The sequence below is a fragment of the Chiloscyllium plagiosum genome, unplaced genomic scaffold, assembly GCF_037043375.1.
Source record: "Chiloscyllium plagiosum isolate Xiang-an unplaced genomic scaffold, Cpla_swu_hap1 HiC_scaffold_32, whole genome shotgun sequence".
In the NCBI taxonomy this organism is placed as follows: Eukaryota; Metazoa; Chordata; class Chondrichthyes; order Orectolobiformes; family Hemiscylliidae; genus Chiloscyllium; species Chiloscyllium plagiosum.
The window spans coordinates 49,059,419-49,079,171 of record NW_028270170.1 but is presented as its reverse complement, the minus strand read 5'-3'; the positions used below and the strand labels follow the sequence as shown (position 1 = coordinate 49,079,171).

The following is a 19,753-nucleotide window of genomic DNA, read 5'->3' as shown; positions in this document are numbered from 1 at the left end:
GGATGAACATTTTCCATCAACCACCACCCTCTGTCTTCTTTCAGCTAGCCAATTACTGATCCAAACCGCTAAATCACCCTCAATCCCATGGCTCTGTATTTTGTGCAATAGCCTACCACAGGGAACTTTATCAAACACCTTACTGAAATCCATATACACCACATCAACTGCTTTACCCTCATCCACCAATTTGGTCACCATCTCAAAGAACTCAATAAGGTTTGTAAGGCACGACCTATCCTTCACAAAACCATGTTGACTGTCCCTAATCAACTTATTCCTCTCAAGATGATTATAAATCCTATCTCTCATAACCTTTTCCAACAGGTTAGCCACAACTGAAGTAAGGCTCACTGGTCTATAATTATCAGGGTTGTCTCTACTCCCCTTCTTGAACAAGGGAACATTTGCTATCCTCCAGTCTTCTGGCACTATTCCTGTAGACAATGACGACATAAAGATCAAAGCCAAAGGCTCTGCAATCTCCTTTGCGGTCTCTATCTCAGTACTACCCTCGACAACATTGTCTTTTTCCAGTGTGAACACTGACAAAAAATATTCATTTAGCGCTTCCTCTATCTCCTCAGACTCTACGCACAACTTTTTACTACTACTCTAAAATTGACCCTAATGTTTCTCTTGTCATTATTTTATTCCTGATATACCTGGAGACAGCTTTGGGGTTTCCTTGTCCTACCTGTCAATGACTTCTCATGTTCCCTCCTGGCTCTTCTTAGTTCTCTCTTTAGGACTTTCCTGGCTAACTTGTAACTCTCAAGCATCCTAACTAAGCCTTCATGTCTTGTTGATAAGAAATTCAACTTCTATAGTAAACCATGGCTCCCTCACTTGACCATTTCCTCCCTGCCTGACAGGTACATACTTAGAGGACACACAGTACATGTTTCTTGAATAAGCTCCACATTTCAAGTGTGTCCATCCCCTGCAGTTTCCTTCCCCATCTTATGCATCCCAAATCTTGCCTAATCACATCTTAATTGCCTTTCCCCCAGCAATACCTCTTGCCCTGCGTTATGTATCTATCCCCTTCCATTGCTAAATTAAAATAACCCAAGTGTGGTCACTATCACCAAAGTGCTCACCTCCCTCCAAATTTAACACGTGGCTCTGTTCATTGCCCAGTACCAAATCCAATGTGGCCTCACCCCTTGCTGGCTTGTCTAAACATTGTGTCAGGAAACCATCCTGCACACATTGGACAAAAACTGAACCACCTAAACTACTTGACCTATAGAATTTCCAGTCAATATTTGGAAAGTTAAAGTCCCCCTTAACAACCATCCTGTTACTCACGCTCCTCTCCAGAATTACCTTTGTTATCCTTTTCTCTAGATCTCTGGGACTATTCGGAGGCGTATAGAAAACTTCCAGAGAGTGACCTCTCCCTTCCTGTTTCTAACTTTCAGCTCTTACTACTTCAGTAGATGAGTCCTAACTTAATACTGTCCTTGACTAACAATGCCACACCTCTCTCTCTTTTACCATCTTCTCTGTTCTTACTGAAACATCTGGATCCCGGAACCTGCAACAACCATTCCTGTCCCTGCTCTATCCATGTCTCCGAAATGGCCACATCATTGAAGTCCCAGGTACCAACCCATGCTGCAAGTTCACCCACCATATTCCAGATGCTCCTGGTTTGAAGTAAACATACTTCTAACCACCTTCCTGCTTACTGGTGAACTCTTGTGACCTTGAAACCTTATTTCTGGCCTCAATACTCTCAACCTCCTGGACAGTGGAACTACAATTTAGGTTCCCATTCCCTGCTAAATTAGTTTAAACCCTCCTGAACACCATTAGCAAACTTCCGCTCCAGGATATTGGTACCCTTCTGGTTCAGGTGAAGAGCATCCTGTTTGTAGAGGTCCCACCTAGCCCAGAATGAGCCCCAATTATCCAGGTATCTGGAACCCTCCCTCCTGCACCATTCCTGTAGCCACGTGTTCAACCCCTCTCTCTCCCTATTCCTCACCTTGCTAGCACATGGCACAAGCAACAAACCAGAGACAACAACTCTGTTCTAGCTCTAAGCTTTCACCCTAGCTCCCTGAATTTCTGCCTTAAATCCCTTACTGTCTTTCTACCTACGTGGACCACGATTTGGGGCTGCTCCCCCCCTCCTCCTCCAGGATCCCAAAAATATAATCCGAGACATCACAAACCCTGACACCAGGGGGGCAACACACAACCGTGAGTTTCTGATGCCAGCTAGCCGCAATTAGTTTAAGAAAATGTTAGTGTCTAATTCTGTTAATAGGATGCTGAACACAGAGTTAAGAGTAACAAGGCAAACAGATATTGTGAACTAATTAATTCATTGTGTCAGAATCATAAGGGGTTCTGTGGTGCAGTGGTAGATTCCCTGTCTCTGAGCTAGGCGGGCTGGGTTAAAAGTGTCACCTCCTCCAGACATGTTGCATAACATCTCTGAACAGGTTGATTGGACAAATGCATCTATCTGAATCAGGGAGAAAGGCTCCTGTGGTGCAATGTAAGCTAGGAGACCTGTGTTCAAATCCCACCTGCTCCAGAGGTATGTAATAGCATCCCTGAACACGTTGATTCGAAGGGCTCCTGGGAAATCTGGGGTGCATCATTTCCCCACCAACAATATTTTGATCCCAAGTTTTCTTTTGGGTTATAGACCTCCTAATGGGCTATTTGCAATCATTTTTTGTTTTGTTTTTGCAAAGAGTATTCAGGTTTATATAATTCAGTTTATAAATTTGTTACAAACTCAAATCTCAGTTAACTGCGAGGCAATTCCACAGTTCTGAGGAAAGGTTACTGGACCCGAAACGTTAACGTTAACTCTGATTTTTCTCTCTCTCCAAATGTTGCCAGACTTGGAAAGCTTTTCCAGCAATTTCGGTTTCTGTCTCTACTTTCCTTTTGTTTAATTTGGTTCAATTTGATTATTTGTTTCAGCAAAAAAAAAAACAAATTATTCCAATGCATACACTTCAACAGCTGATCCGATTTTCTTCGGTTTAATTTGTTTGTTGGTTATTTGCTTTGCCATAAAAAATATTACAATATTAAGAGTCAGGAAGAGGGGAGGAAGCTTTCATCATTTGTGGTTCATTGAAATAAACCTAACTGGAAAGTGAATTCCTGGACTTTGTCCAAAAGTATGTAACTTCTAGTCTGCAACAAAAAAAAGAGAGAAAAATTAGATAACAGGCACTATAAAAAGAGTAGTCACAGGCTCCGATTCCTGTAACTACAGGCTCCACTTCTTGTATTGGCTTACTCCACTTCATTCTGGATCAGTGGTGCTGGAAGAGCACAGCAGTTCAGGCAGCATCCAACGAGCAGCGAAATCGATGTTTCGGGCAAAAGCCCTTCATCAGGAATAAAGGCAGTGAGCCTGAAGTTCAGCAATTCATCAACTTCACTAACACATTCCACCCTGACCTTAAATTTACCTGGACCATCTCTGACACCTCCCTCCCCTTCCTGGACCTCTCCATCTCCATTAGTGACGACCAACTTGACACTGAAGTTTTTTTTTACAAACCCACCGACTCCCACAGCTACCTGGATTACACCTCTTCCCACCCTATCTCTTGCAAAAATGCCATCCCGTATTCCCAATTCCTCCACCTCCGCCATATCTGCTCCCAGGAGGACCAGTTCCACCATAGAACACACCAGATGGCCTCCTTCTTTAGAGACCGCAATTTCCCTTCCCATGTGGTTAAAGATGCCCTCCAACGCATCTCTTCCACATCCCGCACCTCCGCCCTCAGACCCCACCCCTCCAACCGTAACAAGGACAGAATGCCCCTGGTGCTCACCTTCCACCCTACAAACCTTCGCATAAACCAAATCATCCGCCGACATTTCCGCCACCTCCAAAAAGACCCCACCACCAGGGATATATTTCCCTCCCCACTCCTTTCCGCCTTCCGCAAAGACCGTTCCCTCCGTGACTACCTGGTCAGGTCCACGCCCCCCACTACGACCCACCCTCCCACCCTGGAACTTTCCTCTGCCACCGCAGGAACTGTAAAACCTGTGCCCACACCTCCCTCACCTCTATCCATGGCCCTAAAGGAGCCTTCCACATCTAAAGTTTTACCTGCGCATCCACTAATATCATTTATTGTATCCGTTGCTCCCGATGCGGTCTCCTCTACATTGGGGAGACTGGGCGCCTCCTAGCAGAGCGTTTTAGGGAACATCTCCGAGACACCCGCACCAATCAACCACACAGCCCCGTGGCCCAACATTTCAACTCCCCCTCCCACTCTGCCGAGGACATGGAGGTCCTGGGCCTCCTTCACCGCCGCTCCCTCACCACCAGACGTCTGGAGGAAGAACGCCTCATCTTCCGCCTCGGAACACTTCAACCCCAGGGCATCGATATGGACTTCAACAGCTTCCTCATTTCCCCTTCCCCCACCTCATCCTAGTTTCAAACTTCCAGCTCAGCACTGTCCCCATGACTTGTCCGACTTGCCTAGCTCTTTTTCCACCTATCCACTCCACCCTCTCCTCCCTGACCTATCACCTTCATATCCTCCCCCACTCACCCATTGTACTCTATGCTACTCTCTCCCCACCCCCACCCTCCCCTAGCTTATCTCTCCACGCTTCAGGCTCACTGCCTTTATTCCTGATGAAGGGCTTTTGCCCGAAACGTCGTTTTTACTCCACTTCATGCTAATGACTCACATCGGAGAAAGTGAGGACTGCAGATCATGGAGATCAGAGCTGAAAAATGTGTTGCTGGAAAAGCACAGCAGGTCAGGCAGCATCAAAGGAGCAGCAGAATCGACGTTTCGGGCATAAGCCCTTCCTCAGGAATGAGGAGGGTGTGCCAAGCAGGCTAAGATAAAAGGTAGGGAGGAGAGACTTGGAGGAGGGGAGTTGGAAATGCGATAGGTGGAAGGAGGTTAAGGTGAGGGTGACAGGACGGAGAGGGGTTGGGGGCAGAGAGGTCGGGAAGAAGATTGCAGGTCAAGAAGGCGGTGCTGAGTCAGAGGGCTGGGACTGAGAAAAGGTGGGGGGTGGGGTGGGCGGGGAAATGAGGAAGCTGGAGAAATCGGCATTCATCCCTTGTTGTTGGAGGGTTCCTAGGCGGAAGATGAGGCGCCCTTCCTCCAGGTGTCATGTTGCCATGGTCCTGCATGTCCTTGGCGAAGTGGGAGGGGGAATTAAAGTGTTCAGCCACGGGGTGGTTGGGTTGGTTGGTGCGGGTGTACTCACATCAACAGGTTACAGGGTGCTTACTGATTATTAATGAATGTGTTGAAAAATGATTTGGCATCTTTCAGAATGGAAAAGATGATGATATGTGAATTAATAAATACTTCAAATGTTCAAACTTGAGACAATTTAAATGCTCAGCAGTTGAATCTCTTTAATCCTTGGTATGTTTCTTGTTCAAGTAAGTTTAACTGTTCGCCTCTTCATTCTCTTGGGGAGGTGGTGTTTTTCTGGCTAGTAATCCAGTAATCCAGAACTTCAGGATAATGCTTGGAGACATAAGTTCAAATTTTTACCTTAATAGATGGTGAAATTTGAATTGATTAACCAAAGCGTTTAGAATTAAAATAAAATAAGGCCAATGGTGACCATGTAACCACAATTGTGGAAACTAGAAAGTCTGCCATCCTTCCCTGGCAGACATTTAATTCTAGAGTGACAATGGCTGACTCCGAAAAAGGGATGGCTATAATTGAGTCTAATCAGTGACAAGCTGAAAATGTGTTGCTGGAAAAGCACAGCAGGTCAGGCAGCATCCAGGGAACAGGAGAATCGACATTTCGGCATAAGCCTAATCAGTGACATCCAATGTTCCCTCTAAGCCATATAACCACTCAGAGGATCTGCGCACAGATGCCCAAGTTCTAGAAGCAGTTATCACTTGTGGACTTGAGGTTATACAGTGGCAGGAATAATTAGAGAGAATGTAGCTCATCCCACGAACAACAAAAAAAAGACAAACAAATTCACTATCCCCAGCTGCAAGAAGGGACATGCCAGTAGTTGCCAAACTTCAGTAAAAGAGGGCAAAAGTGAGTACTGCAGATGCTGGAAAAGGATTCCTGACCAAGGGCTTTTGCTCGAAACCTCGATTTTCCTGCTTCTTGGGTGCTGTCTGACCTGCTGTGCTTTTCCAGCACCACATTCTCGAGACTTCAATAAGGGCCCTTTTCTAGCTGGTGGGAACACATTTTCAACTCTCTATGTGGCTTCCTTGCCATTCAGTTAGCTGCTTACCTTTAGCCGGAGCTCCTGTGACCCTTGGCTGTGTACATCCGGAATTTAGTCAAGTATTATATATGTCTGCTAAGAGGTATATATGTATCTCTTTAGTGTGCCCTGCCAAGTTGGCCAAACAGAAACAAGAATTTAGATGTAGATTCCTCTTAATCATGGTCATAATACATGAAACCCACCATACAATGTCCTATCATGGAAGGATTGTGTGAAGATGAGGGTCCTGGACTATCCCAATGTCCACTGCCCAGTACAGGGCAAAGACAGCAGCCAAATGCAGTAAAAAAGGTCTTTGTTAACAGTTATGAACAAAGCAAAAAGTGAAAACACAGAACCATCAGCCTTGACCCTGTGCATGATGTCGCTGTATGCGCATATGATGTATAAAATTCCTCTCACTGCGTTAGTTAGCTCAGGTGGCTGGACAGCCAGTTTGAGGGGTAGGACGATACCAACAGTATTGGTTTAAGTCCTGTAACAACAGATGATCACGAAGGCCCTGCCTTCAAAACCTCATCCCTTTCCTGAGGTATGATAACCCCCAGGTTAAACTCAGCATCAACCATCTCACTCTAAACAGAGCAGCCTATGGCAAAATACACTTTGTGTGTGAACAGAGTGACAGAAGTAAAGCAGAATGGGCCATACTTTAATTATTTGGTATACCTAAACTGTATATCCCAGAGTGATGACAGAATCTTATGGGCTTTATATCTGGTTGTCCTTTGTTCCCTTACAGTTTGGGAAGCTATGCAGCGCTGCAGGGTGAGTTTTACTGCAAGCCTCATTTCCAACAGCTGTTCAAGAGCAAAGGAAACTATGACGAGGGCTTTGGCCGCAAGCAGCACAAGGAACTGTGGCAGCAGAAGGCAGCGGAGACTAACTCCAAGTAAAGATGATGCCACTGTTGGGGAAGGAGCAGCTGGTTGGCAGTGAGCAAAATGTGAAGCACTGACACCGTGTCTCTCTCTAACTGGGGACACAGCCGCTGCATTTCCTCGATCAGCTTTAGTGTGTAATTTAGGGGCCATTGCTAACATGGGGGAAGATTGCTGTTGTCACTGTGTGTAGCGACATTGTAAAATGGTCATTAGGATCTCCTCTGGTTAGAAGAACTTTGAAAACACAGTATATACAGGTGTTACAAAGTCCAACCTGAGAATATCTTGCTGACTGAATTTAAATGTTGCTTCTAGATGTCAATCAGACCTCATCATTCTGATTTAGGATTTATCTACCAATGTGGCAACAGAACTAAGAACAGCCTACTCCATCTCCACGCCATACAATTCAAACTGGAAATAAGGAACAAAAGTAAAAGCAGTACCGGGTTGCCTGAACTTTACAGGCCAGATTAACACTGGGACCTTGGGCTTTATATGACCACCTAACAATCCTGTGTTACATACAGCAATTCTTCCCTCATCTACACATTGCTAATGTCTTTGGAATGATAGCCCACCTAGTGGGATCAGTTTGCAATTGCACAATATACTCTCAATAATATATTTCTTCTTAAAACAGGGTGGCTTTGTCACAGTGAAGTGGTTGTGCCAGATATTAAAACTGAGCTTTTTTGCAAACAATGTGAAACGCACTGCCACCGACAAGTCCACTGTGACAGATATATCTTTTAGCAATTAAAGGTTTCAATAAACACCATGGTTATCCTGGTGGATCACTCACACGGCTTGCTACAATGTAAGTTTTCCTGATAACCCAGAGGGCAGTGCTCCCAACATGATGGCCTTCAAATCAGATTGCTTTTGCCCAGTTCCTTCACAAAATAGAGGTCTGAAAAGTGTCAGTTTGGTACCATAGGCCCTTTAACCCACCTGTACGGTAATATATTTTACCAAATTAACTAAGTTATTCAACCTGTCTGACCCCTACCCTTGTACTCCTGATCCCAGGTTAGAGAGAGCATATAATTCCCAACATGCCCCCCTCCTCCAACACACACAATGCAGAGATCCCCTTCTTGCAGAGCTCAGTACACACGAATCCACTGAAAAACACAGTTAAAAGTCAGTGCCTTCTCCTTACAGTGAGGGTCAGTAACACCGTCACATTTGGAGGAGGGAGGTCACTGACCCCAGCTCTCATGAAGGACATCAGTAACCCCAACCCAAATGGAGGAGGCCAATGACCCCAGTTCACATGGTGGTGAATAGCATCAGACCACAGGGAAGCGATCAGTGACTCTTCCTCCACAGAGCTGGTCAGTAATTCCTTCCCATACATGGACGTCATAGAGCCATACACTTTGGTCCAACCAGTCCATGCCAAACATAATCCCAAACTAAACTAGTCCCACCTGCCTGCTCCTGGCCCATATCTCTCCAAACCTTTCCTAATCATGTACTTATCTAAGTGTCTTTTAAATGCTGAAACTAAGTCCTCATCCACCACTTCCTCAAGCAGTTCATTCCACATGCAAACCACCCTCTATGTAAAAGGTTTGCCCCCATGTCTTCTCTAAATCTCTCTTCTCTCACCTTGAAACGTGCCCCCGGTCTTGAAATATCCCATCCTATGGAAAAGACACCTATCATTAACCCTATCTATACCCCTCGTGATTTAATAAACCTCTATCAGCATACCTCTCATTCTCCTATGCTCCAGTGAAAAAAATTCCAAGCCTTTCTTTATAACTCAAACCTTCCATACCTAGCCAACATCCTGATAAATCTCTTCTGAACCTTCCCCAGCTTAATAATATCCTTTGTATAACAGAGTGTCCAGAACTGCACACAGTAGTCAAGAACAGGCCTCACCAGTGCCATGTACGACCTCAATATGACTTCCCAACACCTATATTCAAAGGACTGAGCAATGAAGGAAAGCGTGCTAAACACCTTTTTAACCACCATGTTTATGACCCAAACTTCCAATGGACAATGACCTCCCCACCCCTGACATCCCAATAACTGTTTCAGTTTTTTGATGGCTCTGTTGTTTTCTCAGTAGCTGGCTTAACTTCTAGAAATGATGCATGTGATTTAATTGTGGGGAATTCAATGTGTTTATTGTTGTATTCTGATATCTCTGACCTTCAGAAGTGTACTCAGCCCCAAGCTCCTCAAACAGAATGCAATTTTTTTTCCCCCAAAAAAACTGTGCCTCAGTAATGGGTTAAAAGTTGAGAATAATATTTTGGTACTTGATTGTTTAATATGCACGTACCTATGCATTTTATATTATGGTTCATTAATCACAGATAATTTCCAGGTTTCATTGAATGATTCAGCAGCCTTTTACACACTACTGATATTTTGTTTCCAGTCCAACATAGTACCCAAGAATACCGTATCACTCATTCACTGATCAAGTATTGAAATTATTTAGTACTAATCAGAGTAATAACCAGGAGTGATTATCAGATGCCTCTGGTTTGCTTCCAACATTCACCAAAATTATCAGAACATCCACATCATTTCTTTCACTCTTGAGCTGAGGGAGCAGATAGATAACCTATATCTGACACTGTGCTGCTCTGTCAGGATAGACATTTTACTCCGAATTGACTTACACTTGCCTTGCCCATAATCTCCAAATGCAATCTGACCTGTGATGTCACTGACATTTAAAAGTCTGGATATTTGAGGTGCATGTGTGCATGGGCTGTGCTGCATTTCAGTGGCACGGACCAATTTCTGGGAGCACCAGGATGTTAGATGGGGAAAGTTACAGAAACGTACCCAAGGTTACTAAGAGTAGTAGTGAAGGTGGGGGCGCAGGCAAGGTACTTTCTCTCACTGTTATTTTTGTTTTCTGGCCCCATTGAGTCAGTCTAATGTATGAAAGCACTATATATTTTTAAACCACTCCCAGAACAATTCTATGCTCACAATAATCTGTTCAATTATCTCATTACACAGTGACTCCCATCTGCTTTTTTGAGTGGGAAGCTTAGGCTGCAAATCATGCTGTCTCACATTCCTGTCTGTTTTGATTGTACTGTTCCAATATCCAAGGCCAAATCACAATGCCACAATAGTGTGTGGTCCTGTTTTACATATCTCCACATAAACACTGTTGAGGCTGCTACCACCTACCTTTTTGTTACCTTACCTGGATTCTTAAACTTGCATTTGTATATTTGTCAGAAAAGGTAGAGAGCACAGTGTCTCCGCAGTGCTGGTCTCCTGGCTCCCAGCCCCTGCCTCCCATTAGCCCACTTCACAGCCTGTCTTTTGATTCCATCAAATCTGCACACTTGCTTAGCTCAACCAATAAACGTTTTCCTCCCTTTTTAGCTTCCGAATGTGTTGTCTTTTTGGCCCAGCTGGGAGTTGCTGCGAGGCCACATAGGGATGGGCAACATCAGCTTTGCCAGTAAGACCCATGTCCAATAAAGAAAAAGGGAAAAATATTTTGAAATCCATAAGTTGACAGCATCACTGAAGCAATATATTCTAGAGTTAAATTCTATCCATTTTGTGGATCCCTATCCTCGAAAGGGATTGGAGTCTGTTGGGAGCTCCAATGGTTAGCTCTGCTGCAATTTTGTTTTTAATTGGTATGTATCCAAAGCCACTTCACATCCATAGTAAAATTATAGTAGTCCCACAGTCTAAGACATATGTTTTAAACTAGGATTGACTACTGGAATTGGTGACCTTTTTATACTCTCCCCCAACCACCACCTATGTTCTGTACATCTCTTCTGAGCTGCAACCTCTCATTCTACAGTAAATGAGGGGGAAAATGTGATCTTTCAATCCCTTTACCCTGTTTTTACATTCAATCACATCTTGCTAATTTTTATTGCAATTTCAATTCTTGCATTTTCTCCATATCCCTCAATATTCTTTCATTTGTTTATCGATCTGTTTTGAAATCTTCAATGGCCCCAGCATTACCAGATTTCTGATTGAATTCCATTGTCTTTTTGAATGAAAAAATGCTCCCTCACTTCATGCCTGAACTGTAATTTTGAAATTATATCATCTTGTTCTGGATTCCCCACCACAGCACTCAGCTTCTTTATTTCTGCTCTTTCAATCATTCTATGAACAAACTACCGCCATCAACTTGACATGGCAAGCTTTTAAGGTTAGTGCAACCTAGAAATTAGATTTTTAAAATGTGACATTATTTTGAGGAAAGTCTATACTGCATGTGTAAATCTGTGATCAGCATTTTAAGATCAGATGGTGTATGATGTCTTCCCAAAGTAAAACATTTCAAGTGCTGTTTTGTAATGGTTGCATGCATTTAATATATTGGTGATTCTTGTCCCTTAGACATCTGAGATCATCTTACTGAGAAGTGTGGAGCTTTGATTTCAGTTAACCAATTCCACAGGATCTAATCAATGTTGGAATTAAAACGTTTTACAAATTAAATATTAACACAATAACCACACATTGCACAGCTCTCTGATACAGCATATCTGTGGACACAGTAGGCCTTTTTTAAAAAAAACTAATGTTTTTAATAAAAGGGATCATGATAAACTGGCTAATGATTCCTGAGGCCTGTCGGTGGAGACCTCTGCCTCAGAGTTTGCCAAATTGGTGGAGAAACCCTGACTGCTGATCAATGTCCAGTGAATCCAGTTAAAGTGGATATCAGACAAAGATGGCATGGGCTCAAAATGGTGGCATGGGCTCAAAAATGTATCTACGTGAAGAAAGTCCCACTGAGCTAAAGCTTTGATACCTGTGGAACTGTACTCAGTTATGGGTTGACCAATTCAACAGAGGAAAGTGGGGAAAGAAAACAAAATGAATTTTAGGATCTCATGTTTCACTAAAGGTCAGACAGGAAAAAGATTTCCCTAAAAAAAAATTAAAAAGCAACGGATGCGACATTATCCATGACACATTTTAGGAAATAATCCCTTCATTGTACATGCTGAATATGAAAAGCTCAATGCACTCAGGATACATAAAGTGTTAATATGCCATTTCAATCTACTTGTATTTACTATTAAGTCCCTTGTTACAAAAGTGAGGATTTGTGGGTACATTTTGTGTATACTGTGAAAGGAATATAACACAGATTTTAAAATAAATAGACCTCTGTCATCTGGAGCATTTTGCTTTTGTAAATATGAATGGAGGTTTTGCAGTTCAAGATATAACCAAAGTATGACCATATGTCGATTAACACATCTGTCCATCCCCACCTGAAATTATTTTGTTCAAACTTGATCTGTTTAGAAGTTGTGAAACAATTCATTGTTTCATTACCCACTCTCCATCCCATAAGCCATTCACTGAATATTCTTGCAGAGAGCTGTCACTGTCTGGTCACTGCATTTACAACTTATTGTTACATGTCAGATATCCCTTGGTGCACAGGCCTTATGAACATTGTATGTTTGTACCTTTTCTACTGTTTGTATCTCTGATCACGACTGTTAAAAGTGCTGCTTTTGAATCTGTGATTTCACTTCTGCTTTACAAATGTTAGAGTTTTTGACATTAAAATATACATTGTGTAACTCTGCGTGTCGAATATGCTTTAAAAAAAAAGGGGAAGGATGAATTCCTTTCATCCCTATAGCTGTCTTGGTTTCTTTGATTCCATGTTATCGAATATTAATGTCCAATCGTTTGGTTGCACAACATGTACATATACTTTACTAAAGTGTTTTGGTAACATGGTGGCACAGTGGTTGGCACTGCTCCCTCACAGCACCAGGGATCTGGGTTCAATTCAATCTGGGTGACTGTGTGAGTTTCCTCCGGGTGTTCCGGTTTCTTCCAACAGTCCAATGAGGTGTCTGCTTTGTGGATTAGCCATGGGAAATGCAGGGTTACAGAGATAGGGAGATGCATCCAGGTGGGATGCTGTTCAGAGGGTTGGTGTGAACTCACTGGGCTGAATGGTCTGCTTCCACACTGTAGGGATCCTATGATTTTAAATACCTCACTCAGACACCCCCCCCCCCCCCCCTTAATTTTCAATGCTCTCCCATGGATCAGCCTTTAGTATATTCATGGGGATGCATACAGGTCACTCTGCTATAATGTGCATTTCATTAACAAATTCACTACAACACGATAGACAAATTGGGGACACTGTTTCTAAAGTGTGCTATTTAAAGTGTGTATTGGTTGTAATGAGATTCTGGCCCCATTAGTTTTAAATGGTGCTGCTATTCTATGATTTTCTTATAGCACGGAATTGCACGAGATCGGAGCTACCGCGTTATATAGCGGAACCAACTGTATATAGTGCCTTTGATTCTGGGTACCTGGGGCTAATTTAATGATAGAGTGAAAGAGACAGATGAACATCTATTTGGAGGCAGCTGCAAATCTGAAAGCAATGGCACCTGAAGATTTGCATTGCGACCCCCTCTGCAGCTGTTTAAAATTGACTAAATGCATCACAGGAGCTGAATTTTAGGCAAAAAGGAGTTCACCAGTCAGAACATGTCTCCCTTTGGCCTGTCCTAAATTCCACCTATCCCTTCTCTGACCACACTGGTTGCTTACCAATGTCCTATTGCAGACCACTCAGAAAATCTCAACATTTGCTACGCCTCCAAATTTGGCATTGATAAATTTTAAAATTTGACTCAACATTCCAAGAGTTGAACAGGATGGTGCTGGAAAATCATAGCAGGTCAGGCAACATTTGAGGAGCAGGAGAGTCTACATTTTGGGCGTCACCCTTCATCAAGAATGTGGAGAAAGAAGGGGTAATGAGAGAAAAGAGAGGGATGGGGGTGGGACTGACAGTGGGAGGAAGGTAGGTGGGAGTGTAATAGGTGGGGATAATTGTTTTAGGTCAGTGGGGAGGGTGAAGCGGGTGGGTGGGAAGGAAGATGGACAGGTAGGACAGGTCAAGAGGGCAGAGTCGAGTTGGAGGGTAGGATCTGGGACAAGGTGTAGGGAGATTTGGTGAAGTCAATGTTGATGCCATGTGGTTGAAGGATCCCATGGCGGAAGGTGAGGCACTGTTCCTCCAGTCAACAGGTGGCTTTGATTTGGCGGTGGAGGTGGCCCAGGATTTGCATGTCCATGAGGGAGTGTGACAGTGAGTTGAAGTGGTTGGCCACAGGGCAATGGGGTTGTTCGGTGCGGGTGTCCCAGAAGTGTTCCCTGAAATGCTCCACGAGTTGGAGTCCTGTCTCAACAGCGTAGAAGAGGTCACAGAGAGCAACGGACACAGTAGATGAGGTGGGTAGATGTGCAGGAAAATCTCTGCTGAATGTGGAAGGCTCCAGTGGGGCCTTGGATGGAAGTGAGGGGAGAGGTTTGGGTGCAGGTTTTACACCACCTGTGGCAACTGGGGAAGGTGCCGGGAGTGGAGGGGCGTGTATCTAATGAGGGAGTCACAGAGGGAATCATCTGTGGGGTAGGGAGGGAAATATATCCTCACTGGTGGGGTCTGTTTGTAGGTGGTGGAAATGTCAGAGGGTAATGCGTTGTGTCTGGAGATTAGTGGAGTGGATGGGGAGGACCTGGTTTTTGGGGGGGGGGGGGAGAGAGGGGGAGGCGCAGTTGATATTATACTTGCAGTTGGAGGGGTGAGATTAGAGGGCAGAGTTGTGGCAACTGGAGGAGATGCACTGGAGGGCATTGTTGATATTATGGGAGGGAAAATTGCAATCCTTGAAATGCAAGGACACCTGGCATGTCTTGGAATGGACTTGCTCCTCCTGGGAACAGACACGGTGGAGACGGAGGAATTGGGAGTAAGAAATTGCATTTTTACAGCGACTGTGGGGGGGGGGGGGTGGCAGGCACGGGGAGAGATGTGGGAGGAGGTGTAGTCAACCTAGCTGTGGGAATGGGCGTGTTTGAAATAAATAGTGAGGGTTGCAGGTGCAGTCGAGAACAGCTCAGCTAGTCAGGTAGCATCCGAGGTGTGGAAGAATCGACATTTTGGGCATAAGCCCTTCATCAGGAATGAGGCTTGGGAGCCAAGAGAGTAGAAAGATAAATGGGAGGGGGGTGGGGCTTGGGGGAGGGGTAGAGACAATAGCTGGGAGTGCATTAGGTAGATGAAGGTGGGGGTAATGGTGATAGGTCGGAGAGGACGCTGGAGCAGATAGGTGGGAAGGAAGATGGGTAGGTGGGACAGGTCATGTGGACAGTGCTTGGCGGAGTGGGAGGGGGAGTTAAAGTGTTCGGCCATGGGGTGGTGGGTTGCTTCATGCGTGTAACCCGGAGATGTTCTCGGAAGCGTTCTGTAAGTAGGCACCCCGAATCCCCAACGTAGAGGGGAATGCATTGGGAGAAACAGATACAGTAAATAACATACAGTAAACAGATACAGTGAAAGTGCAGATGAAACTTTGATGGATGTGGAAGGCTCCTTTGGGGCCTTGGATGGAGGTGAGGGGGGAGGTGTGGGCGCAGGTTTTGCAATTCTTGCAGTTGCAGGGGAAGGTGCCGGGAGGGGAGGATGTGATAGTGGGGAGACGTGGACCTGACAAGAGACTCACGGAGGGAATGATCTTTACAGAATGCTGAAAGGGGTGGGAAGGGAAATATATCCCTGATGATGGGGACCTTTTGTATGTGGCGGAAATGGCGAAGGATGATGTGTTGTATCTGGAGGTTGGTGGGGTGGAAGGAGAGGACCGGGGATTCTGTCCTTGCCGCGGTTGGAGGGGTGGGGTTCGAAGGCTGAGGTGCAGGAAATGGAGGGCATCATCGACCATGTGGGAGGGGCAATTGCGGTTTTTGAAGAAGACAGCCATCTGGTGTGTTCTGTGGTGGAACTGGTCCTCCTGGGAGCAGATGCAGTGGAGGTAGAGGAATTGGGAATAAGGGATAGCGTTTTTACAGGTGGCAGGGTGGGAGGATATGTAAAAAAAAAAGCAAATTACTGCAGATGCTGGAATCTGAAACTAAAAGAGAAAATGCTGGAAAATCTCAGCAGGTCTGGCAGCATCTGGGTCAGAGGATCAGTTAGACTCGAAACGTCGGCTCTTCTCTCTCCTTACAGAGGCTGCTATACCTGTGAGATTTTCCAGCATTTTCTCTTTTGGTTTCAGATTCCAGCATCCGCAGTAATTTGCTTTTACCCAGTCTTTAAACCACTGCCACCTCTCTCCCAGGAATGCCTACCTTGAGAAAAAGCACTGCTCTTCGACAGGATTTTTGTTTGTCTCTCTCCCCCTGTCCACCTTCACTGCTTTCCTCTTCTGTGTTAGACAAGGTATTTACTAAGACTCACTTCCACAGCCATATTTTCTTCCTCAGTGACGGTCTTCGCCTCCGACCTACTCCACGTGGATTTCAACTCAAATTCCACCCAGCAGCCTCTAGGATTACAGGTACTAGGGCTTTGACAACGGGTCAGTTAGATTCAAAACATCGGCTCTTTTCTCTCCTTACAGATACTGCCAGACCTGCTGAGATTTTCCAGCATTTTCTCTTTTGGTGGGAGGATGTGTAATCCAGATAGCTGTGGGAGTCGATGGGTTTGTAGAAGATGTTCGAGTTGAGTCAGTCACCATTGATGGAGATGGAGGTCCAGGAAGGGAAGGGAGGTGTCTGAGATGGTCCAGGTGAACTTAAGATTGTGGTGAAACGTGTTGGTGAAATTGATGAACTGTTCAAACTCCTCATTGGAGCACAAGGTGGCGCTTATACAGTCATTGATGTAGCAGAGGAAAAGGTGCCAGTGCAGCAGTGGAAGATGGACTGTTTCACATACCAACGAAGAGGCAGTCATAGCTGGGGCCCATTTGGGTGCCCATGGCTACCCTTTTGGTGTGGAAGTGGGAGGATTCAAAGGAGAAATTGAGAAGGAGGACCAGTTCAGCCAAATGAATGAATGCGTCAGTGGAAGGGTACTGGTGGGGACGTCGGGAGGGATTGGAGGCCTTCGCATGCCAGATAGAGGTGTATAGCGACTGGATGTCCATGATGAAGATAAGGCATTGGGAGCCAGGGAAACAAAAGTCTTGGAGGTGGTGGAGGCCACGGGTGGTGACCTAAACGTATGTGGGGAGTTCCTGGACTGGGGGCGGATAGGACAGTATCAAGGTATGTGGAGGTCAGTTTGGTGGGGCAGGAGCAGGTGAAGACGATAGTTAGCTGGGGCAGTCAGGCTTGTGGTTCTTGGGTGTGAGGTAGAACTGGGTAGTGCAAGGTTCCTGAACTATGAGGTCGGAAGCTGTGGTTGAGAGATCCCCTGAGGTGAGGAGGTTGTGTACGGTCTGGGAGACGATGATTTGGTGATGGGAGGTAAGGTCATGGTCAAGGGTGCAGTAGGAGGAGGAGTCTGTGAGTTGGCACCTGGCTTCAGCAGTGTAGAGGTCAGTGCACCAAACTACTACTGTGCTCCCCCTTGTCTGCTGGTTTGATGGTGAGGTTGGGGTTGGAGCAGAGAGGGGGAGGGCTGCACATTGCAAGCATGAGAGGTTGGGATAGGTGAGGGTGAGGGTGGGGGGGGGGGGGGGGGGGGGGGGAAGGTGGACAGGTTGAGGTCGTCAATGTTCTGGCGGCAGTTGGAAATAAAGAGATTAAGGGTGGGTGACTGACCAGCATGGGGTGTCCAGGTGGATGGGGTGTGTTGGAGGTGGGAGAAACAGTCCTCGGATTGTAGGTGGGAATCTTGTTGGGAAATGTAAGCCCAGAGGAGGAACAAGAAATGTTTGATGTTGCAACACATGTCAAATTTGATGATGTAGGAGTGGAGGGCGATGAAGATAGGCCTTTGCTGAGGACTGATCATTCGTTCTCAGTGAGGTAGTGGGGGTCTGGGGGGGGGGGGTGTAGTGGTGAAAATACTGCAGGGCTGGGAGCTAGGAGCTGGTGTAGGGTTGGAGTTGGGGTGCAGACTGTAACTGTAGTGAACATGATAGTAGAGAGACCAAGGGTGACATCACTGATGGAAGTGATACTCAACCTGGGTGTCGGGAAGGTGGGGGTGGGAAGAATGCAGAGCTGGTAACTATGGGATCCATGGCGGCAGAATTGGTGTAACACGTAATGTTGGCAATGCTGTCGGTGGTGTTCAGGTGAGTGACTTCAGTGGGGGCGGAGGTAGTTGTGATGGCAGCAGCCGCGGAGGCTGGCATGGCGTAGGTGATGTCACTGGGGACAGAAGCGGCTGTGGTAGCAGCCACAACGGGGGTGGAAGTGATATTCCGATTAGGCTTCGCATTGCTTCAGAGAACATCTCCAGGACACACACGTGAAGCAACTTCACCACCCCATGGCCGAACACTAACTCACCCGCCCACTCCACCAAGGACATGTAGGCGCTGAGCCTCCTCCATCGCCAAACCTTAACCACCCGACACCTGGAGGAAGAATGCCTCATCTTCCACCACGGGACCCTCCAACCGCACAGGATCAATGTGGATTTCACCAGTTTCCTCAGTTCCCCAACCCCCCACCATATCCCAGATCCAACCTTCCAACTCGGCACCACCTTCAGGACCTGCCCATCCTCCTTCCCACTTATGTGCTCCACCCTCCTCTCCAAGCTATCATTATGCCACCTTCAGCTACCTATTGCACTCCTAGCTACCTTCCCCCCAAGATCAGCCCCCTCCCATTTATCTCTCTACCCTCTTGCTCACTAGCCTAGTTTCTAATGAAGGGCTTATTTCCAAAACATTGATTCTCCTGCTCATTGGATGCTGTCTGACCTGCAGTGCTCTTCCAACACCACACTCTCAATTCGGGTTTGAAATCGATGTCAGTGTTGAGTCGGTCACTGAAGATGGAGAGATCCAGGAAGGGGAGGGAGTTGGGGGATGGAAGGGTCAGGGTGGAAGGTCAACTCCTCATGGGAGCATGGGGTGATGCCAATACAGTCATCAATGTTGCAGAAGAAAAGGTGGAGGTGGTGCTGGTCTAACTGTGGAAGATGGACTGTTCCACATACCCTATGGAGGCAGGCATAGCTGGTACCCATGCGGGTGCCCATGGTCTGATGTAAGTGGGAGGATTTGAAGGAGAAATTGTTGAGGGTGAGGACCAGTTCAGCCAATCATATTAGTACAGGCAGAGACAATAGGTTAACAGGGGCAGCCAGGTTTGTGGATTCTGGGTAAGAGGTAGAATTGGGCAGTGCAGTGTTGACCTAGGTCTTCATCTGGTATTGCCCCCCAATAAGTTTGCATGCAGTTTGAACATTCTCCCTGTGTCTGCATAGGCTTCCTCCCACAGTCCAAAGTCTGTGCAAGTTAGGCAGATTGGCAATGCTGAATTGTCCATAATGTCCAGGGATGTGCAGGCTTGGTGGAACGTCGGGCTATAGGGATAAGGTCTGGGTGGGATCCTCTTCAGAGGGTTCATGCAAACCTGTTGGGCCAAATGGCCTATTTCCACACCTGTAGGGACTCTATGATGAAGCATTGTTTTTGGAATGAGAAATAAATAAACTTTGAGTGCAAGCAGCAGCTAAGGTAAGACAGTTTGTTTTAAAATTACTTACCGGTAGCAGGCAGCGGTGTTTTTTTCTCTCTTTACAGAAAGAGCGGGAGCAGCGGGGGAAGTGACGAAGACCGGAGGGGCAGCCGGGTAGGTTTTTTTCCCTTTAAAAGCGCACAGGAGAAGAACCCGAG

At 45.8% G+C, this 19,753-nt stretch overlaps 1 protein-coding gene across 1 annotated transcript in view; it reads left to right on the top strand.

The window, feature by feature from the left end:
- The window catches only part of limd2 (LIM domain containing 2), a 75,835-nt gene extending 63,126 nt beyond the window's left edge, over positions 1 to 12,709 (top strand). The window contains exon 3 of the mRNA XM_043675369.2: positions 6,995 to 12,709. Within this exon, the coding sequence (XP_043531304.1) occupies positions 6,995 to 7,148 (154 nt within the window). The 3' untranslated portion in view covers positions 7,149 to 12,709. The remainder of the gene's footprint in view (positions 1 to 6,994) is intronic.
- Positions 12,710 to 19,753: the final 7,044 nt, after the last annotated feature.